Source organism: Gracilinanus agilis, chromosome 2 (genome assembly GCF_016433145.1).
Source record: "Gracilinanus agilis isolate LMUSP501 chromosome 2, AgileGrace, whole genome shotgun sequence".
Lineage (NCBI taxonomy): Eukaryota > Metazoa > Chordata > Mammalia > Didelphimorphia > Didelphidae > Gracilinanus > Gracilinanus agilis.
The window spans coordinates 449,868,358-449,892,990 of record NC_058131.1 but is presented as its reverse complement, the minus strand read 5'-3'; the positions used below and the strand labels follow the sequence as shown (position 1 = coordinate 449,892,990).

Here is a 24,633-nt window from a genome sequence, read left to right as displayed (position 1 = left end):
AAAAAACCCAAGAACATAAACATCCATCTTTAGAGATTCAATTTGTTGTCTCATATAAACTAATGAAATAAAATATTACTTATAATTCAATCATCAACTTACATTGCTTTTTTCTTTCTTTTCCAAAATTCTGACACAAAAAAGAGGAATAGTACACAAAAGCAAATGACAAAGCTAATATAAGGAAATTTGTAATTGGACAATATGTAAAGGTTCAAAAGTTCATTTGAGGATCAGTTTTATTGAACTTCTTGAGCCACTAAAGAAAGCCTCAAGAATTTTATTATTCTCTATATTGGGTAGACTATACAACACTCACATTTTAACAGGAACATTTCTATCAGACAGAAATGAGATATATGCATAAAAATAAATATGAAACATATATACATATTTTGGAAAGTAATGTTTTTTATGTCTAAAAAGTTATTTTTGCCTTAATGTCAAAAAGGAAACAATTAAAACAAAATTCATTTAAGTGCATAATTTTTTATAAGAAGATCATTTTATCTACATAAAACCAATGGAGAATAAAGGAATATGTGATGGAAATCTTTTTAAGTAATTTTATTTCATGTATATAAATTAATTTTTTATTTTGATGTATAATTTTAATGATTTATAGAAATCATTCACTAACTCAAAAAAATTAAATATTTCCAACAAGCAATTTGTTTAGTCCTTAATTTAGTCCCAATTTCTCAGATAAAAAATTGGCATTAACTATTCAGATAAAATATCTAGTCTCAGTAGGATGGCATATGTCAGGCAAACATCACCTATTGAGTTTTTGCTCTATATGTGGAATACTGGTTTTTAATTATACCAAGGACTAGATAGGGACAGCAGTTTTCCATAATTTTTAGATAGGATGGTATAACATAAAGAATACTAGTTTGGGAGGCAGAAAAACTAAGTTCAAGTCTCAGCTCCAAAACATATTGGTTATGTAAACCATGGTAAGTTATTTAACCTCTTTGGGATTTAATTTCTTCACCTGTCAAAAGGGGAATAATGAAGATTGTTGTGAGGAAAGCTTTTTGAAAATACTAAAGCACTACATAAATGTTAATTGTTTCTTCCACAACACATAGAAATAGATAAACAACATCTCAAAATAAACATATGGCTTGCAATAAAGTCCAAATTATTTGCATAAATGATTGGGGACCAGAGTGCCAAGAAATTACTTTGTAACCATATTTTTAAACCCCTCATTTTCACAATAACATCATTTTTATATGTGTAATTCCCATATTCCCATCATAAGATGAAAAATCAAATTCACGGGAGTTTGACATTAAGGGAAAAGCCAACCATCTGGTATTCAGCTGCAGAATTTACTTTTAGTCTTCTTTGTTTTATTTTCCTAGTGATATTTCCTTTCTAGCAATATTTTATAGGCAGGATATTCCTCCTGCCTATAAAATGATACTAAATAATGCAATCACACTTCGTGTCCAAATTAGATTAAAGATAACAGAATTTCCTACAATACAAAAAAATTACATTTTTTTTCTAATCACTTTTAAACATATTCTGATTAAAATAATAATTTGCCTTCCAGGTCTCCAAGCATATTAATTTAATGTACTTGTATGAAAAAACATTGTAACTTTGTAGCACTGTAACCTAAATGTTACAGTAAGTAAAAAAAATTCTCTTTAAATTATATTTATATGTATGTATATATTTTAAAATATCTCCTTGAATGGACCTACTTAATGAAGTTATGCACTAACTCCTTTATAGCAATTTCTAATCAAAACCTTTTAAAATCACATTTTATTTTTCTTACAGAAAAGCACTATCTTCTTCCTTCATCAGAAGAAAATTCATTAACTATAGAAAAGAAATTTTTGATTATCTAAAGGTTTCATTTTGCAATAAATGTGACTATTTCCATACAAAGGAGAAATAGTTCTCCGAACATGTTAAAACAATAAATGGTATTTGAACTGCTGGTTGAAAGGTAGAGGCACTGGTAATCATTATTTCACCTTGTTTGTTCAGGCCTTTCCAACAAAACAAACAACCTTTTTGTGATTGGATTGACATGGTGTTAACAATGCATTTAATGCCCAAATCAGTATGAATACAGGTAAAGCTCTCACTAATACCAGTACCAGGATGTTAAAGCCACCTATTTTCTAAGCAACTCTAAACAGCCTTTAAAAAAAAAAAAGCCCTGTGGTCAAATCTCCCCTCCTTCAGCAAACAAGCTAACACTCACCAAGCCACGTCAGAACATCCTCAAGTATGATCCATATGGCCATCTGTCAAATACTTATCTACTATACCTGCTGTCTTTTCAGCAATTTTAGCTTCTGTCGCTCTCTCTAGGAGTTCCAACTCAAGCTTTAATGTCTTCAGTTCTTTACCTTCTTGAGCCAGTTTTTCTTGAAGCTGAAAACATGTTGAAATGAAGTTTCTTATCTGATTGGCTCCCAGAAGATATATAAATAAATGTATATGCATACATATATATCAGATATTAGCTATATAAAATAAAATTAATTCCAAAGAAAAACTTTATATTTTCTCTCAAATGTATTTTTAACATGAATGTTGTTTCTAAATATGATCATCAGAAATAATAATATAAGTATTTTTATCATATTTCATTCTAATCAAAAGTTCTTTATATTCACTAAAGTCTGTACAAACTTTTATGAAATTTTTTTTCAGGACAAAATATGGCATTAAAATAAATGAGTATCACTAAGTATTATGTAAGCTAAAGAACTGAGAAGATTCCTGAACATAACAGTTACTTAATAAGTGTTTTATTCAATTGAACTGAGGATACCGCAGGAGCTCATCTAAGTCATTCCTGCTTTTTTGCAACTATCCACTGACTATGGCACTGAAAATACACTAAAAAATGAGAAAGTGTCTTTTACACTCTTCCTTATTCGTTCATATCTCATAATTTAAGTTAGGAAGTTAATCCTGATGTCTAATCTAAAACTTTGCTACTGCTATTCAAGGATCTTCTCCCATCCCAAGTGGAAATACTACCACAATGCCTGCCACAGAGCAGACATACAATAAATATTTGTAGATTGACTCAAAGAATGAACTGCTTTTTTCTCTCTCCCATAGATAAAATTGCTTCATATACTTCAAAACTCTTATTAAATTCTCTTTTGGTATTTCTTTTATTTTTTTCTTTTCTAGTCTTTCATCATTCTTATAACAGGGATTTTATGGGGGGGTTTTGTAGGTCATGGTTCCCTATGGCAGTGTATGGAAGCCTACAGATCCCGTTCTAAGAATAATGTTTTTAAATGCATAAAATAAAATGCGTAGGATTACAAAGGAAACCAATTACATTAAAATATAGTTCTCAAAATAATAAAGAAAAATAGTATGAAATAGTTCATGAACTACCTGAAATCTATTCATGTACCCTGGATTAAAAAACCAAAACCTATAGAAAATCTCAAATTTCCCACAATGTACTTTAGTTGTAAAGACATAAACAGAATAAAATATTCTAAAACATGCATGACTAATTCTAAGTATGCCAAGAGGCAGCTTGGAATCACGGATAAGGCACTACCATCAGAATCAGAAATATCAAAGTTGAAATCCCAGTTTTGACACATAATGGTTATGGGACCATGAGGCAAGTCATTTGGCCTCTTAGTGGCTTGAGGAAGTTTTCTAAGATTCTAAGTTTCACAGAAAGTACAGGTCTGTATTGGTAGAAAGAATTACTTACTCATAACTCTCTATATCAATAAAATCAAAGCTCCATTTAAAAAATTACTCAATATCAGAAATATAAATTCCAATTTTTGAGTGCCATAGTATTTTATAAGTGGTCTCTATATAACTAAAACAACATAATCAGAAATGTCAATGCCTTGATAAAAAGATGAATTATACAAGAAAGAAAAATGATTAAGTACAATAGGCAGAAATGTTAGAATACAAAAAATTAGAGCAGCAGAAAATAAGATAGAGGAGGCCATTATGTCAAAGGAATAAAACTGGCATGAGATTCAAAGAAGGTGGTGCAACAACATGATAATTTATATGAGTTTGGGAACAATGAAACTGCCTAAGGAAAAACAAAGAAAAAGGAAAACTCCTTGCCAAATCTCAATACATTAGAGCTCCATTACAAATTTTAGAGAGGTAAAATACAAGATAAAAACTAATAAAAAAGAAAAAGTACTTTGTAAAAAGTAATTTGAAACTAGCTTTTGTACCTCTCACATTGCACAATTCTGAAAAAAGCACAGTAATATATCAACGAATTTTTTTTTTCAGTATATGTTCAGAGTACTTTATACCTTTATGATAGATGTGACATCGATAGCTGGAAAGGCACAAAAGATATAAAAAAAATTCCCCTTAGCCAATCCTTGAACTTAAACATATGCTAACAGACCAAAAGGGGAAACTATAGAGCTATTGTTAAAATGTTAAAATAAAACAAACAATAAAACTAAGTTATAAGAGGTAAAAAGACACAGTAAATTAACAGTTAAAAGCAAGTTATACAGTCATCAGACTAACTATAATCTACCTTTTTATTACTTATCCTTAGAATGTTCAATTCTTTTTGAAGGAGGGAGATAGTCTCGTCTTTATCCACATTTTCTGTAACTTGAAAAGGTACCATAAAATCATAGAGTGGATCACTGCTTCTATGCTCTGTAATTCTGCAATAAAGAAATCAAAGCCAAAATACATATGTGATAATTAAAGGTTAAAATATAAATGTACATAAAGTTTCCTAATAAATTTATACTAATTATGAACTTCTCTTAAGAGTTGTTTATTGTGGACTAAATTAAAATTTGGTGTAATGCAGTAGAATCAAGTTGTTGATATTGTTTAAAATGTTCTTGTAATTGAAATTATAAAATACATAATATAAGAATAAAAAGGATGTAAAGCATAATTCTCCTTCAGCAGTTAATTTATTAGAAAATAAAGGAGGTATCCTATAAGCAATTCTGACTCATGAAAATATTTCTAACCTAATATTTTTATAATTCAAACCAGATGGGACTAAAACAATGGGTGGAACAGAGGATGGATTGTGGCACAAAATCTCACTATAACCACCGCTTAGTAATGAGTTCCCAAAAATTTTCAAGGAAACCTTTCAAAATAATCTCAAAATAGCCCTTAAAAAAGAAAGGCTCTTAAAAAAAATAACATATATAATGATTTAAACAATCATTTTTAAACAGTTGAAAAACAATTTCATGAGAAATTCACAAAAATTTTCTAGGATAAGATAATTATGTAGGCTAGACATGGTACCTGGAACATCAGTTTCAATGACTTAAGTGCTAACGATATAAGGGGATATGTATAAAATATTTTAAAATATGTCCTTAAAAGCTGGTCCAATTATGATTTTATGGTTAATAGATCATAGGATAATAGATTTAAAGCTGGAAGGTCCCTTAAAGGTATCTATTTCAATCCTCTCAATTTATAATTGAGAAAACTGAGTCTCAGAGAGGATAGATGCCTAGGGTCACACATTTGATTAAACATCTGAGGCAGGATTTGAACTCACGTTTTCTCCATTGCATGCCCTGTGTTCTATCTACTCGTACCACCTACCCAAACCCAAGACACAAGGTTTTCAAGATAATATAATCCTTCCAATAAGTTTCCTGTTTCTTTCAGCATTCTGCTATCTTTATATTTTCAAAATAAAAAATGATAGGAATATATTTAATGGTAGAAAAAGCATCATAGTAGTATTCTTGAACCCATTCTGAGGTTATACATCTTGATTAATGCTGAGTCATTCTATGGAAAAAATAATGATGCCTCTCATATTCATATATCTTTAATGTTTGCAAAAAATTATACATATATTATCTCTTGATCCTCATAACAACTCTATAGAGGTAAGGTAAGGTTCTACAAAGTATGTTAACTACAGATTAAGGAATAGAGCATCATAAAGTGTAAGTGCATTGCCTACAACAGTCACACTGCTGGAAAGTATCTGAAAGCAGGATGTAAACCTAAATATTCTTGACACCAAAGTCTTCCAACCCATTATACTTAGCTACCATTCAACAGCATGGAACAGAAATGATAGAATATCATGCCATAAATCTCAAAATTCAAATATATAAAAATTGTAATAGTAGAAATATGACCCAAATTTAACCGAGTATACATTTCTCCCCATTTTTGCCTTTTGATCTTAAACAAAAGCATTTAATACTCACTTGGATTTTTCAGTAGTATAGTAGGTAGTAACATCCTCTGGGTGGAAATCAATGACCTGAAAGCACCTTGGATTATCCATTGGAAGTTTTGTCTCCTCAAACGCAGTCTGTTTTACTAGTTTATTTTGTTTATTTTGCAAGCATCCAGCAGAACTGGTAACAAGTTGGCCATCTGATTGTGAATTTTGATTTCTCACTATAATATCTTGTTCATGGTAACTTTGAATGACATCTGTATATTAAAAAATAGTTATATTAAAAATACAATTTCATTTTCAATTATGATTAAAATGAATACTTTTGATTTTTACAGAAACTCAGTTTTACATACTGTTGCTTATGATGATATTGCTAGCAAGTAGGCAAGTCTATCTTGCAATGGGTGCAACTAATATTTAGTTAATAAATAGGTAGGGAGAATATTTTAGAGCCTTTCTTCTTTCCCAGTAGGTCAAACATAATTCAAGTAATACACAATCACTATTTCAGAATTAAGGACTAGTAAGCAATGGAGTACATGCCTGGAAATGGGAACTTAACTCCTTGGCTTTGTATTAATATTTTTTTACTAGCTAACTAGTAGATAATAACTATGTTATAGACATGTTCTAAAGATTTAATGTTAAGTTCTTGTAAGTTCACTACAAATATAAAATTTTAAAAATAAACATTTCTATCAGCAAATCAAAAAAATATGCGCAAGAGTTGATGGCAATGATAATTTACATTATTCTAAAACAAAGGATTGGTGGCTAAGACTTTCTTAATTCCTATGGTAGCAGAGATGTGGAATAAAAGGAAGTTGAGGAGCACCTCTAAATAGGATTCTAATCTCCTATTCAAAGATAATATTTCTCACTGGAGAATAGAACATACTGAAATAATCATAAACTAACATTATAATTTTCATATTTACATATTATTTCAACAAGTATTTTAGGCACTATGAGAAATTATGGATGACAGAAAGATAGACAGTCTCCTTTCCTTCAACGAGTTATTAGAAATCTTGTTAGGGACAAGGAAAACATCAAATAAAAACACAAAACATGCTTAAAAGAGTTATGGAAAACATTTCTTAGTAAAGAAATTTTCTATATATAGAGGAACAAAGAAAGCTATTATAGGACGGTAGATCAGCATGATCTCCTTATAATATAGGCTTTTGAATTGTATGCTTCAGCTGGTAGTAAAAAGCTAAAAAAAAATTTTTAAATTATAGTGGATTTCAGTGTAATTAAATGAAAGGGCTATAGATTTTCATCATCCTAATTAAATGTTAAGAATGATTTGTCAATATGCCTTTCAATATCAAAATCTGTTATGAGCTGCAGTTCTACAGTTGAGGAAATCATAAATCTGAAGAATGATTTATTACAAGAATACCTACTCTTCTATATCTACAAGATGTTCTTTGTCTTCTATTGCCCAGACAATCTGACAGTGGCAGCAAAAAAAAAAAAAAAAAATCAGTTTATTTTACTAGATGATTTTTTTTTTAAACCCTTACCTTCCGTCTTAGAGTCAATACTGTGTATTGGTTCCAAGGCAGAAGAGTGGTAAGGGTAGGCAATGGGGGTCAAGTGACTTGCCCAGGGTCACACAGCTGGGAAGTGTCTGAGGCCAGATTTGAACCTAGGACCTCCCGTCTCTAGGCCTGGCTCTCAATCCACTGAGCTACCCAGCTGCCCCCGACTAGATGATTTTTTAAACTTAGGTTTCAAAAAATATGCCACTATATTCTTAAGAAATTAAATAATTATTGAAATATAGCACTATAATTTATATTAAAAGTAAATTCAAAACTATGAAACACAATGGCAGATACTCTAAAACCCGATGACAGATATTCTGAAACATCTATGCCTAACAAAATCATCTAAATAAAAATGGTCTTTAGTCAAGAAGTAATTTTGCTTATCTAAAAACTTCTTGAAAGGGTAATAGAACATAGAGCTTTTTATAATTCACTCATTTGATACATGAGGAAACAGGCTTAGAGAGAGCAAGAGCCACCTTTGCTCTCCCTGTCATGCTTCCAAAATTCTATCCTGGACCCTTCTCTTTTCTCTCTGTATAATCTATCTTGGTATCTCATCTGCTTCCATTATTATCTTTATGTGGTAAAACAAATTTCTGTATCTAATTTCAGTTTCTCTACTGAACAGTTCTACAAGAAAAAATGCTTATGGGGTTTCTCAAACTGGATAGTCGTGATGTGGACTATGCCATGCATGCTAAAGATGGCATGTAGAGACCTCTCTGCGGGCATGCATGGTGTCACACACCATATTTACTAGAAAGGCAGAAGGACTCCACCGGAGCTGCTCCTTTCCCCCTCTCCATAGCAGCAACCCACCCTTCTGCTCAGCAGCCCAATGAAAGCACTTTCTCCTCCCCCTGAGAGGAATGTTCAAACCATGCCTCCTTTCTCCCTCCCTTGTCTGGGGTAAGGCAGGGGCAGAAAGACAACCTTGGTTTCTGGGGGGGCGGCAGGACATGGCATGCAGTCTGAGGAGTGGGGAGGGCATGGCATACAATTTCTAAAAGGCTTGCCATCACTGTCCTTGAGCCATCTGAAAATCGATATGCCCAAAACAGAAACTCATTTCCCCCCAGTTCCTCACCACTATTTTTGTCAAAGAACTTAACTATTTTGAAGACATTGTCTACACAGAATGCCCTGAATGAATCACAGAGTTTGAGGAAAGGAAGGATACACAATAAGCTTAAAAAGATAGGGGCCAAGTTTTGTATGATATTAAAAACAAAGGAGTTTATATTTTATTCCACAGATAATAGGGAAGTATTAGAGTTGGGGCAGCTAGATAGAGTACTAGACCTAGACTCAGAAAGACTCATCTTTGTGAGTTCAAGTCTGGTCTCAGACATTTATTAGCTATTATCCTTGGCAAAATACTTAACTCCCATTGCCTGGTCCTTACTATTTTTCTACCTTGGAACCAATATACAATATTAATTCTAAGATGGGGAAGATAAGGGTTTTTTTGTTGTTGTTTTTTAATGATTATTGGTCAAATGTTAAAAGTTGTTGGTTTTTTTTCTAACTGAAAAAAACAAGTCCCAGGAATGAAACTTCCCTGTGTAGGTCCCCTTCTCACTTTATCCTGGATTTTTGACTATAAGTGTGTAGTGGGTGACAAAGCTGTTAGTTCACAACTTTCATTATCACAACAGTCCACCATCCATCTAGGTGTGTCCCAATTCAGATCTGCTACCTCTTCTTGCTCAGGTACATAATCTCTCCCCAGGCACTGGAGGAATCTGTACTGTGCTCCTCACCCAAATGGTTGCCATTGTCCATACAGCTCCTTTGTCTCTCTATGCAGAGCTAGACAAATGACTCACTGTGACATTTTCTAAAGTTTCAAATCTGGATGTTATTTAGTGCATTTTCTAGATCTGTTTAGAGAATTTTGTGGAGATGATAGACTGTATTTCTTCCTACAATTTTGTCATCCAGTTCTTTCCTTTAGAGTCCTCATTCCATTTACAATTTTTAAACATTTGCTTTATTTCTTCCAGGAATTCTATTCAAATTTTGGGGTCAAGTTTTGTTCTTATTTTGAGGTTTTGTTTTTAGATAATTTGGATTTCTCTCTTATTCTGAGTTTGAGTCTTTGGAATCTCTTGCACCATAATGGCTCTTTAAAATTGGGGTGACTTTTTTTCAGTTTGTTTACTCATTCTTTCAGTCTTACTTCCTGAATGGAGATTTTATATTAGGATCAGGCTTTGAGCACTAGAGAAGAGAATTCTGAAGTCTTGTTTAGTCCTCAAATGTATTCTCGAAAAATTGAGCACCTTGTTCTTCAGATCTCAGGGACAGTTCAATTCTGAGAGCTTTCTACTTATAGGACTCCCTATTAAGTAGGATGATCTAGAATGAAATCTAATTCTGGTCTGAGTTTTGAAAGCTCCTGACCCAGGTTTGGTTTGGTCTGTATAACAGAACAGAAGGTTCACTCTTAATGGAAGGTCCAAAATATACATACTGTACCCAATTCATCAGCGAGCTTAACGTATTTGTGAATTCAAAGTAACAGAACTTTTAGGCTTATCTTTGATGTGAGCATCCTACCCTGAGATTCCTAAACTGTAGGCTGAGACAGAGTAGAGATAATAATGAATCTATTTGCTCCAGAATCAGTCAGGAAAGCCACTACTTACTTCTATACTTAGTCCTTGCCCAAAATTGCTTTAAGCCAAGTTTGAGCTGGATATATGACCACTCATTGACCTGGAACACAGTTACATGGCACCTAGCTAGCTGCAGGTTCCCTTTTTAGTTCAAAGTAGCATCATTAAATAACTGGTTCCAGAGTCAGAGGGAGACTACTGGTTTACTTTAGTTCCCACTTCTAGGGCAGCATTAGGTCTGTTTTGGCTGGATCTGTGACCTCTCCATCCTAGTACAAAGCAGGAGGCCCTTCTTAGTTATATCTTGCCTGGGGCCACCAGGTCTGTTTATCTATGGTAATCTATATTAAAAAATTCTTTCTCTTTAGATCTCCCAATTATCAATTGACTTGATTCTCTTATTAGAGAATTCTCTTCAATCTTGCTAGAGTACTCATAAGGGAAATCAGGGCTGTACCTCCTCCTTTTCCACCTTCCTTAATCCCTGGTTTTTTCCCCCCATTTATTCCAGATACTCTTCTTGTTCTCGTTGCCAAAATCTTCTTTTCTCTTAAAATCTATTTGCACTTGTAGTTACTCGCCCCTTTGGCTTTGGGAAGTGCAAAGTATCATCACTTCCCCTAATTTTTCTCATGTCACTAGCCTTAGTTTCTGGATTGGGAGCTTATGCTTCAGTAAACTTTTATTCCTTATAGTTATGGATAGTATCAGTAGAACTGAGTTAGAGAGCTAAACCTCAGTCCCAACTTTTATGGAAATTGTCTAGCCTTGTTTCTTGTTGTGCTTCATGACAGACTGCCTCCTTGACAGACTGAACAAAGGCTCTCAGAAAGCTGGTCTAAACCCATCTTCTGCCAAGGTCAGACATGAAGCACCAAAGTTCCTCCTTGAGAGCTACACCCCAAAAATTTCATTATTATATAGTTGTCATTTTCCTTAATGCAAATAACAAATGTATTTGATTTGTCCTTTGATACATCAGTTCCTTAGGAAAGTTTTAGTATCCAATTAACTTAATCCATTCATCAGTGGTTCTGCATTGAATAGAATTTTATTACACCATAATCAGAACTGCGTGGGTTAAATATTTCTGCTTTCCTGGATATGTGAAAATTTGTTATGCATTAATAAAATGATGAGTTTCTGTAAAGCTGCCATGTCTGGCTGAGAAAGATGTTTTCTACTTTCTATTCTCAATCTGCAATAGTCACAAGATCAATTGTATCTAGCTTTTTTCAAGTTCTATTTAGGTTCTTAAGTTCTTTCTTGTGTGTGTGTGTGTGTGTGTGTGTGTGTGATTGTCCAGTTAGTCAGATTGTCAGTATGTCCATAAAGGGCACACTGAGATCCCCAACTATTAAGGTTTTGCTATCCATTTCTCCATTTAACTTGTATGGATTTGGTGCATGTACACACACATTTACATATACATACTTTTGGGCCACACTATAAACAAACATTTTATTAATTTATTTAAATAGAGAATTTATTATGTAGGGTGGCTCTAAGCAAAAATGAAGTTTGCCAGTTTATCTTTTTAAATTAAGTCCATTTTTGATGTTATTATGCTGTCATGATTACTATTCCTTTTCTAAAGAGTTTAGCCAAAGCATAAAAGACTCCAGTCTTTTACTTTAATTACATGACAATTTCTGTGTTTCAAATGTTTATTGTAAACAACTTGCAGTTGGATTCTGCTTTCTAATGCATTCTGCCCTTCCTCATTTCCTCCCCTCCCTCTATCTTCCTGTTTTCCACCCAGGTCTTCATGAATTCCTGTTCTACCTTCCTTTGACAGGTTCAGACAAAAATGAAGGTCAAGAGTTAACTACTTCCTCCAGGTGTGTAGTCTTTTACATATTCCAATTATGTAAGAAAGTAGTCCTGCCACACCCTTTTCTAATCTAGTATGTTACTTTTCCCCACCCCCACCCCTCTCTTTTCTTTTGAGATAATCAAAACTACTCCTAAACTATGGTGTTATATTTAATTATCTCTTTGTCATTAATAACTATATGGGCCTGATCATTTAGACTCAGAAACTTAATCCTTCCTAGGACTATTCCAGATTCTGTCACTCCTTCATTTATTTTGCTTTAGTTTTTTTTTTCTTTTAGTTTTTCTCTCGCTATCTCATATGTTAATGCTTATTTTATGAGACATCTTGAATGCTGGAGGTCTAAGTTGATCAGTAACAACCTTAAAGTTATTTCAGCAATGAAATTAAAAAACCTTAAAGAACTTAAGGAATGTAGTGTGGTAGGGGCACTATCCTAACCCTTCCCTTCTACCCCCAATTCTTCATGTAAATCAGGCCAGTTTTTCCTTAAAAGGTATTGAAACATGTCTAAATATTTGGCTGGCTTTCTTATCAACCAAGCACAAAGCAACTGTAAGTGGCCCTTTCTTGGCTAGTAATTCGGGCAAAGAAAATTCTCTTGGCTAAACCATCTCAAGATGTCCTTAATACCTGTAGTTGTTGATTTTTACTTTACCTGCTGTGATTATCTCTTCTCATTAACCACTCAATAACCTAAAAATGTTTCATTTTGTTCTAGTATCTAACTTAAATTACTAGGAAACTGGTCTGTACCAGGACCAACCAAGATTATCACATTAGAACGTAAAGACTTCATCCTTTTGAGGTCCCTTCCAATGACTCAAATATATTTACCTTTATTATATTTCTCTTGAGTTCTACATTTGAATTTCAAAGGTTCTATTCTTCTCTTGTCTTTTCATCATGAATGCTTAGAAATCTATTTCATTAAAAATTTATTTTTCCCAGTAGGCTCTCAGTATAAAATAATAGTATAATAGTAGACATCATAATTCTAAATCATTTTTAATAACAAATATTAAGTCTTTTACCATTTTATTGTGGTATCTGCTAAATCTTGTGTGATTCTTAGAATCTGAAGACTTTCAGTGGGTTGTTTTTTCCTTTGACCTAGAAATCCTAGTTCTGGATATCATGTTCCCAAGACTATCATCAGCATTTTCTTCTTCATCATCTTCATCATCTTCTTATTTTCCCATCCCCGTCTCCTCTGAATTTTGGGCAATTTTCATTCATGATCTGAAATGTGATAGCCATACGTTTTATAATAGTTTTCAGATTCTTAAATTATATCTTTGATGTTTTCAACATCATATTTTTATATGATATGTTTTCTTCTACTTTTTTCAGTCTTTTGATTTGCATTTTTTCTTGTCTAATGGAGTAAATAACTTTTGTTTGGCCCATTCTAATTTTTAAGGATTTTGTTATTTGGGTTAGACTTTGTACCTCTTGCATTAAGTTCCTAATTCTCCTAAATATTTCCTCTAGAACTCTGATTTCATTTATAATATGATTTATAAACTATTGCCCTTTCTTCCAGAAATTCAAACTGGTCTTGTGCCAAGTTATGTTTTCTTAGAGGTTTTGTAGATGTGCAGTTATTTTGTTCTTCTGGGATGTCTTGGGAATCTATGGCTCCATAACTGTTCTTTACTGTGAAAGTCTTTTTTTGTTTACTCTTTTTTTCCAGCCTTACTTCTTGAATTGGGACTCTGTGTTAGGCTAGGTTCGGTGCATTTAGAGGACGAATTTTGGAGCCTTGTTTGATCTTGATGTATATTCTCTGGTATCCTGTTGCTTTCTCTAGGCATTGATTTTGATGTATATTCTCTGGTATCCTTCTGTGGTTTTCTCTAGGCATTAAGTGTTTGCTCTACTCTGAGGCGACTCTTGCCAGGGTGTACAAACTTTCAACATGCCCAAAGCTATCTGTCCAGGATGATGTCTAATTTATGCCCTAAAGATCAGTTTTGCAAGCTCTGGACCCTGGTTGAGGATAGGACAATCAAAGTACTCCTGGTTGGAACTCAGTTTTGTGAACAATGCAAGTATTATTCCCAGCCCATCAGCTAACTCAAAGGCTTTACACATTCAGAGTGAAAAAACTGAAAGCTTTCCTATGGTCTCAGCACCCTGTCTCAATTACTCAGCTTAGGTCTATGGGCTGAATCCAAGAACCTGCTCTGGAATAAGTGATATAACTGCTGTCTTGTTCTTGTACATAATTTCTAGCCCTAACCATTCTGGATCTTTGACCTTATTCATTTCACTGGTAAACAATCACAGGCTCCAAACTCAGTTCATGATTAATTTTTTACCCCATGACAGAATCAAAGTAACAAAGTTGCCAGAATACTCCTTACCCAGTATGAAATTCAGATCCCAAATCTTCAACCATTCCTTATCATGATGCACAGTTATAAGGCCCAAGCTGTTATTATACTTCCTTGAACTGAACTCTGGATTAAAAATGATGCTTTGTACATAGCCTAAAGTCACAAACACATTATATGCCCCAGCCTTAATTCAAACTGGATCTGCAACCTTGTTCCAAAGTCAGAGACACATAGATGACAGCTATCTTTTATTCCTTACAATGGATCCATGAGTACTCTTTGCCCTGGTACATCATCCCAGGTTTCAGCCTACTTCTGGTTCTGTATAATAAGTCTTCCTGGTTAGACCTCAACACCAGTGCCCACGTGCTTCTGGTTGTCTCCTTATACTAACATAGCATGGAAAAATGACCCACTGTAGTTTATTCCTGGATTTCTTAGCACTACACAGTCTGTTGAACCTGTCAAAAGACAAGTGATGTCTGTTGATTTTTGTCAAGTCCATAATAACAAAAAAGAAACATTAAAAAATATATGTGTGACAAAGGAATTAAACTTCCTTTAGAGACTATTTTCATTCCTTTTCTTTCCTCTCTTTGAACATTAAATGGGAATAAGAATTTGATTGTGGAGTGGAATAACTAAGAAAATGGATTATAAAATCAGGATCTAAAAGTCGATTATCAAGTAGGAACAGTGGGGCTGAAACTAACAAGATACACTTTATTTCAATACTCAAATCATTTTCATTATCTCCTACATTGACAGAGAACATAATGCTTCCGTGACTTAATATACAGCTTTTCAGGAATTGTTTATGAACCTGTGGCCAACATGTCAATGAGACTATCTGAACTGGCCCTCAAAAAACACAGGCATAATAATTTTACTGCCATCAGCTAAGTCATAAACTATATGTAGGTCAATATTATTATTTTAGCCTTTGTGTGTCTGCTGGCTTTCACATTCTTCTTGAAAGCTCTGAAAAAGGAATTGGTTGTATTTATGTTACTTTTATATGACACTATACATATATTCTATGAATTTTTGAATTTCTACAATTTTCCTGTGTTGTCTGCTGGCCTTTGAGTGTCAATTGTGGCATTTGTAAAACTCCCCCAAAATTTCCATCTAATTTCTTATGCCAATTCATGAGATAGCAAAATCATGATAGGGAAAGTCATGTTGCAGAAGGGATACCTATAATGTACAATAAAGTTAACATAAGTGTTTTTGTGGAATGCAGAGTTTTATCAGAATTTTTTATCTTAAGTCAAATTTGCATAATATCAATATGCCTAAAGCTATATAGTTGGGTTCTTTTGTAATGTTATACATATATAAACATTCTGAGAAAGAATTCATATATTCCTCATAATAACCCTATGAAGCAAGTACTACTGTTCTTCACATTTTACAGTTGAGGAAATTGAGGCAGGAAGTTAAGTGATTTAACCAGTTACACAGTTGTTAAGTGCTTGAGTTCTTATTTGAACTGAGGTCCTCTTAGCTCCAGTCCTAGGACTTTATCTTCATTGTGCCACCTAACTGCCTGCCTCCTTAAGAAATTTTGCTTTAGTGAATCCTTAAGAAATCTTAAGTCTAAAATCACGATTCCTCTTTGCCAACAGCACGTACTCTGTGAAGCTATCTCCTCAGTTGGATGATTGTCTCTCCATACCCTTATTTGTCTTGAGAAGTATTTCTCTGTTCCTGTCAAGATGCAAAGAAAATGCCACCTTACCCCTCACTTTGCTGCCTTCTGGTGCAAGTGTGGAGTTTACTTCCACAAAATGAAGCTTAGATTTCTCCTATCTGAAAGGCTTGTTACTTTTATATACAGTCCAACATAATATGTTTCTACTATAGTGTCAGATACCTTCAACCACAGACAGGGCCAGAAAATCCTCTCAAATTCACTAAAGAGTTCTTCACATATTGTTGTGGGTTTTTAGGATAATTACTGAAACACCTAATTTATTCTTTGTGATTGTATGCAGTGTGTTCCCTGACCACTTCAACTAAGATACTCAATCTTGTAATCCTAACTTCAAGAGAGGCTGAAGCTAGTAGACTGTTTGACCTTGATTCCTGAGCTTCAGCAGACTAAACCAAAGAGTGTATTTCAAATAAACTGACAACAAAATGATGAGCCCTGGTAGAGGAGAGGGATAGAAGGGAAATTACTAGGCTATATAAGGAAAAATGAACTAGCCTAAATATGAAAAATGGAGTGGCTTAAAGCTTCTATGGTGCTGATCAGGTCCTTAAGTGCCTACTTCATTTAAATCCAAGGTGAGATATAGAGACCAAGTTTTAGGAGTGAGGAGAGGAGTAGGGAAGAGAAACAGAGAGAGACTGAGACAGAGATAAAAAGACAAGAGACAGAGAAAGAGAAACAGAGAGAGAAATTCCTTAACATCTATATAAATATGTGATAAAACTATTAGGCTAAGCTTCAAGCAGGGAGGAACCGTGTTAAAAATAACAAGTGACCCTGAAGGAGTTAGGTGTTAGGTGTCAGAGTCAAATTATGACCAACATTCTGATCATTAACTCCACTCCTCCCTTGATGCTGATTGTCCAGGACTTCTGAGTCCAATAGCCCTGGGAATAGAGGTGCCCTCCCCTCATGATTCTCAGCCCTAATTCTAACCCAGAAAAGTTAGTAGTAATGAAACAGAACAAATTTAATAGGTTTTTAAATATTTTAGGCAGGTAAGCCCAGGGGTCCTCTGAACAACAGTGCTCCCCACATCACAAGAAATCTTTCCAGGCTATCCCAACAGCTCTGATCCAGGGGAATGATCCTTGTGGAATAAGGTGATCATCACCAACACTAAGTCAGAATGGCTGACTTGACAGAAAAGGAAAAGGAAAAATGCTGGAGAGGATGTGGGAAAATTGAGACACTAATGCACTATTGGTGCAGTTATGAACTAGTCCAACCATTTGAGAGAACAATTTGGAATTACAGCCAAATAACTGCAAAACTGGGGAGGCCCTTTGACCCAGCAATAACACCACTAGATTTGTATCCCAAAGGGAAGAAGATCCATTTGTGCAAAAAATATTTATACCATCTCATTTTGTGGTGGCAAAGAATTGGTAATTGAGGGAATCTCTATCAACTGGGGGATGGGTAAACAAGTTATGGGGTATGATTATGATGAAATACTATAATTGTATAAGAAATGATGAGCAGTGATTTCTATAATGTATACGATGAAATAGAACAACCAACCACCCAAATTATACTTACAAACCAGGAGTCAGAGAGTAGTTAGTAGAAAATAAAATCTTTATTCTTACTCATGAGTAAGAGGACATGCCCTAATGCTCAATGCATGGGTGCAGATACAAGCATTTTATAGATTCTTGGCACATGGCCCCCTCCTCTCTCTGTATGATACTCCATGACTTGGGGGCAGAACTTACAATCTAGGCACTAAAATCTAGACAATCAGAAAACATGAAATTATCCAACATGAACCTTACCACAAGTTTCACCAGGCAAAGGAGGGTAGGGGTTTATGGAGAGGTAGCTATGCCCTCAGAAGCTGCTCTTCTGACTCCTAAAGGTCAGGGGAGAAAAGGTAGTAGGATGGTCTAATGGTCTGCTTTCTTTGAGATACTAGATCTCTACCTCACTGGGCCTATGGCAATAACAGAATGTCCTTAAAAAGTTGTTTTTAAGCATTAAGCATGTTTTCCTTCCCTAATGAGGTCTACAATGGGATCCCACCCTGAGGAAATTGATTCTTTTCTCTCCACACATAAGAACTGGAAATAACTCCATGAACTAATGCAGAGCAAAATGAGCAGAACCAGGAGAACATTGTACACAGAAACTGAAACATTGTGGTACATTAAAGTGTAATAGACTTTGCTACTAAAGCAATGCAATGATCCAGGGCAATCCTGGGGGACTTATGAGAAAGAATGCTATCCACATCAAGAGAAAGAACTGTGGGAGTAGAAAAACAGAAGGAAAACATGATTTATCATTTGTTTATGTGGGTATTGGATGTGAAGTTTGGGTTTTTAAAAGATTATTACAAAAATGAAAAATATGGAAATAGGTATTGAGTGATAATACATGTATAATGCAGTGGAATTACTTGTTGGCTCCTGGAGGGAGTAGGTAAAAGGGGAGGGAAAGAACATCAGTCATGGAACCATGGAAAAATACTTAAAAATGAGTAAACAATTTTAAAAAAGAAATGATAAGTAGGACTGTTTCAGAAAAAACAAACAAACCTGGGAAGTCTTAAGTAAATTGATGCAAAGTGAAGTGAACAGAACCAGGACACTGAATACAGTAACAATAATATTTTAAGGATGATCAACTGTGAAAGACTCCACTACTCTAAGATAATAATCCAAGAAAATTCCAAAGGCCTCATGATGGAAAATGCTATCCAGATAGAGAACTGATGAACTCTGAATGTAGACTGAAGCATGCTTTTTAAACTTCTTTATATTGTTTTATTTTTTGCTTTCCTTTGTAATATGGCTAAAATGAAAATCTTTTGCATGACTTCACATGTATAACTGACAATAAATTGCTTGTCTTCTCAAGAAGGGGGCAGATAGAAGGGAGAGAATTATGAACTCAAAGAAATTTTTAATGATTATCAAGTAATGGGGAAATATTTAACAAAATAAATAAAAATAATTTTAAAATAACAATCTGTGTTGTCATTGTATCCTAAGTGGCGGAGTACCTTTCCATCTGCCTTATAGCTAAAACCCCCTATTTGTGTTATCTTTCCCTAACTCCTTGAAAGCAGGAACTGCCTTACTTTCTATTTGTATCACAAGCACTTAGCATATTGAATTGCACAAAGTACTGCTTAAATATTTTTATGACCTCATTCAAAGACACATCTAAGCAGATTACATAAGTATTTAATGAGTCGAACTGATTTGTTAAATGTGAGTTTAAAAAAACACAACAGTGTGCTTGAATTAAGTTGGTAACGTATATTAAAACAATGTAACTTTCTAGCACAAGATCTGCTTAAAATAGCAGATAATTAATTTTCTTTCCATACCTTACTAAAAATGACTTCATATTTATTTTGTATAAACTCACTTGTGTATATTTCCTGCCAGAAGAAAGTAACCTCCCTAAGGGCAGATGTTGTTTCCCTTTGCCCTTTAATCCCTACACTGAGTCATACACATAGGAAATGTTAAATAAGTTTTATTGAATTGAATTGAATAGCAATAGGACAGGGCAAATTTAAGAGGTTTTAAAATATCTTTCCTTGACACCTCGGAATTGAAATAAGTAAAAATTTAGTCTTATTTAAATTGTCATCTTCACACGTAGTAACATATTGTGGGTTAAAACAGTACGATAAAACTATTATGAAATTTGACTTATTATTATAAATACTTTTAAATTGCTTTATATACATAACAAAATATATATTTCTAACTCTCAATATTTCCCCATTGTTCTTATCACAAGCATAACTTACATATACAAGCATATATGTAAATGTATACATATATACATACTTATTTAACAGAGAATACATAAACTTTTTTTAAAGTCTATTATCAACCTAAATATAATTGGTAAATTTAAAAAAATTCTTAAACTAATTACTTATGTTAATCATAATGGTTATAAGTATAATCGTGTATATATGTGAAAACATGCATTTTCAATGATATTAAAATGTAATTTCATAAATCATTACTATAAGGTTACCCCATCCATATTAGCTATAGAGAAAACCCCAGATCTTCTTTATACATGTCTCTCTCAGTTCTACTTTAAAAGCATCTTTAGATTCTGAACACATCAAAATAAAAGAATCACTAGTCAGATACTAAGTGGGATTCGCTGAAACACAATGTTAGTTCTAATGGGTGGATGATTGTGTTTGGTCTTTTGAAACTTTGAAGTATAGGTAAGTCTTGATCACACAAATTAATAAATCCTAAAGCTGGAGTTAACAATAACCATTACACCCAAATTCTGCAGCTTAGCCCAGCCAATTTTTCAAAAGGTCAGGTTGTGAACTGGAGAAGATCAGGGAGGTCCACCGCATAGCTTTGTTGCCAGGCATCTCTCGTCTGGATTGTTGCAGGCATTTATTAGTATTCGTCAGCAGACTCAACAAAGCAAACAAGAAATTCAAGCACGAATAATAAAATGAAATGCTGCTATATAACCCTTTGTCATTCAGCAAATATGGGACTTTTTAGCTACATTGTTCCTAAACCTGGGTTACTACTTTAATTTTTCTCCACAGTGCTGACTGAATGAGTATGCATGTGTGTTAAATGCAGAACTCCCCTAACAACTGCAGGACTGCCATTTAATCTGTTGGTGGATGGACCATTTCCTGTGGGAACCCTAGCTATGATTTCAAGACCCACCAAATAAATCTCAGATTAAGATTCCAAATGAAACCTGCCTTTGGAAGATAAAAAAATGTCAAGATGGCTATAGACAGTAAAATTATACATTATCTAGGTGTTGCATGATGACTCAGATGTCCTCTTTTTTTGTTTACATATTCCCAGATATCACAACTACACAAAGTATTCATCAAATGTCACACTTTCATAATATTAGAGGCATCATTAAAACTGTTTGGCTAAGGTCCTCAAAGTGTTTAAGCAGTAGTTCAAAAGTGTATTTGTGCAAAGTCAAAGAATAAATTTACATATCAGCAGCAGCTCATAAAGGATAGGTAAATATTCTGTTTATCACTCATAATTAAGGTTAGTTTAAATATAGGGCTTTGGGCTATCAATGCAGTCTGAAGAATTATTATATAATTTTCAAATTGAAAAATAGTTGTGTTTTATTAAAATTCACCCTTTTCTCAATAAAACAACTGAATTAAAGGAAAGGTAAATTCTTTCATTTGTAGACTCAGTAAAATATTGCCCAGTGGCAATTACACTGTTATAACTAACATATTGAAATGTAAAGGTGTTAAAAAAAAAAGTTTTGGGGGCAGATTAGTCTTAGAAAAGTAATTTTAAAAAATTAATTGTTCATTTTATATGACCACTATTGTTAAGGGAAAAAAAGGAAAAGGTCACTTGTAGTAATAACGGGCCAACAAAAAAAAATTCACATTAAGCAAATGGTCTATTAAAGATGCAAGTGAACCTTCAGATGATAGTCTATTGCATTCCCTGGAGATCAAGGACTGCTTTTTTAATGAAATTTTTTGTTATGTATTTGCTCATCTTACTTATTCTAATGCAGCCCTGTCCTGATCTTAAGCTCTGTACTAGTTGATAATAAAATGCAAGCAACGGTTTCTGAAAGGAAACAGTCTTTTTTGTTATACTATATATGTTTTAAATCATAATGCTTCTGAAAGTGACAGAAAAAGGAAGACTGACCACTATTATGATGCTTAACGTTTAAAATATAATGGAGTGCAATAAAAATGGGAAGTTTCAAATTGTTAAATTCTTCACACTAATTTTACTTGGTGTCATACTATGTGTGTATCTAGTATGTACCTACATGCATACAAGTAATATACTTCATGCTCTGTAAGTAGATCTATGTATAGATCTATCTATGTTCATCCTATGTATGCAAGTTGAAAATTTGTGCACACAGCGAGAATAAGCCCTGAGCCCTTGGGTAGGAAGTATTTGCTTTGTTTTTCCAGTCTTATAGAGTCAATGTATTTTGGCCAGTTCAATAAAACTAATGTGATTTCATTGTCTTCAGTAGGAACCAATGTTTCTGAATTTTGGAGAGAAGAGAAGAAGAAAATTTGAATATAATATATATGTAATGTTTATCATATCAGAAAATTTCTTCCTATTCATTTAATTCTGAAGATGCTACGAAAGATAGTTCATGCAATGAATTAGAAAAAATACTTCAAATAATTATGCTAACTAAACAAGTAATAAAAAACAGAAGTGAAAAAACTAATATTGTTCATTTCTAAAAATTACAGAATTCCTTAAACAAAAATGTTCAATTTTAACTCAGTCTTAATATAAAAAAAAACCAGTATACATTTTAATAATTTTATGAGCTTTTTCAAATAAAATAATGGCATTTACAAGGAAACACCAAAAAATCCTTCCAAATTGCAGATTAGAACCTTAGACTACAAAATAATATTTTTCACCAAATTTTCAATGTATGGGTTGTTCTAGTTTCATTTTAAGTCCATATTTCTTTTCCTTGAACAAAATTCTAAAGCAACAAAAAATATTTTCTGCAAAAATCAAAAGCATTACTTGGTACTCATAAGCTGCTTTAAGCAAAAAGACAGTATGAATTCACTGAATTATTTTTAAAAGCACTGATGCACTATTATAAATTGTATAAAATTTACTTTTCAATTTTGATGCTCTACAAAAATTAGTAAGTATATAAAGTAGCAGACATACTTTGAGTTAAAAATCTACTTTTTTTTATTTTATTAGGAGTAGTACCATTAGTACCGGTCTCCCTCTAAAGGAGACATGAACTTGGACATGGGGAAAATTTATATCTTTAAATATAATTGTTTTTCTTTCTATTACGATATATTGTAGTCTGTGTATTTAAAGATCTTACTTGGAAAGGAAGTCCATAGGTTTCACCAGATTGCCAAAGAGATTCATGACACAAAAAAGTTGGAATCATTATGCTACTATAATTTCAATTAGTAGAAGCATGGACTAAATTCTTTAGTAAATATGTAAACCAAATTTTGCTGATTCAAAGTTCTAAAATTTTAAAAAATGTAAAAATGACCCAGGTACTTAAAAAGAATAGTTTTCAAAAAACAATACGTTATGTAATTTTGAAAGCATGGATTGGAACACAAAGTGTGCTAGTTTAAATGTCATTTAAATTAAAATTCTACTTTTCTTTATAAATTTTTCCTACTAATTAATAGAAATTATTTACAACAAAAGCTATTCTTACAAAATAAAGTTTATTGAAAACTTTATATGTTACAAAATTTAATCTTATTTGAAATGCAGATTGCTCTTCTGTTTTGGTCAGTTTTTATATTTAGGTAATATGATAGTTACAGGAAGTATAAAATCAGATATCCCCAGAAGCCAACTTGACTTAATAAATGTATTTAAAGGAATGGATTTCTTTTCCATAATGGACTATATCCTCAATCGTTTTTCAATTGGAGTCTGCACATTTCCTCTGGAAATGAATCACTTTTTTGGCCAGCTGCCAATGGTCCTGAACCACTCTCTCAAGTATTCTTAGATGGTAATGTGTGAGAAGCCACTATCACTCTATTAAACTAGGTCCTGTGGAGATAAACAGTAAATTTAATCAGCCCTAAGACATGTCTTTTTTAACCTCTCCTAAGGCACATGGATAATGAAATATAATCAAACTCATATTTGCCACAAAGTGCACATAAAATCTTCTAGGATACCATTAGTGTTGAGATTTTGAACTGAAATAGAAATTTCAATACTTGCGAAAGTTTATTTTATCCTAAATGAATACCATTATTTCTATATGCTATCGTGTATAATAAGTAAAATATGTATTTTATCAAGTATTTAAGAATTTTAAGGGTATCTCTGTTTTATGTATATGATCATATGAAGCAGTCTCTCTATAGAATTGAAATAAACCAATGCAAGCCATTTCTATTAATATGTTTAAGTCTTTCAGGGATAGCTATTATTCTACTTATCACATTTATTGTTATTTTCATGTTTCATTTTCCCAGAATTTTTAAATAATAAATTTACTATCAAATGCCATGCTTTGAAGAATTGTAACATATTATCAATTCCTTAAGTGGCATAAAATATATCATTAAAGAAGTATATTGCAGAAAGAGGAAATGGGACTATAAAGTCAGAATGAGGAATAATGGGCACATAAATGCCAGCAGCACTATGAGTGGAGCCCTTTGGACGGCTTATAGGAAGATGTGTACAACAGTCACACAAAATGAGAAGGCCTAAAGAGATTTCTACACACAGTTGAGAAAATCATAGATCCATTGAAACAAAGTTTGTAAAACAGTTTTGGCTTTTTTAAAGAGAGAATGCTATCACTATGAAAAACAATAAGTAATTTCAACTTTTACTTTAA

The 24,633-nt window shown here is 33.1% G+C and overlaps 1 protein-coding gene across 1 annotated transcript in view; it reads right to left on the bottom strand.

Moving 5' to 3' along the window:
- The window catches only part of MIPOL1 (mirror-image polydactyly 1), a 148,829-nt gene that overhangs the window by 68,733 nt on the left and 55,463 nt on the right, over positions 1–24,633 (bottom strand). Inside the window, exons 5-7 of the mRNA XM_044664775.1 lie at positions 6,219–6,450; positions 4,541–4,676; positions 2,301–2,406 (exon numbers count right to left, since the gene is read on the bottom strand). Of these exons, the coding sequence (XP_044520710.1) occupies positions 2,301–2,406; positions 4,541–4,676; positions 6,219–6,450 (474 nt within the window). The remainder of the gene's footprint in view (positions 1–2,300; positions 2,407–4,540; positions 4,677–6,218; positions 6,451–24,633) is intronic.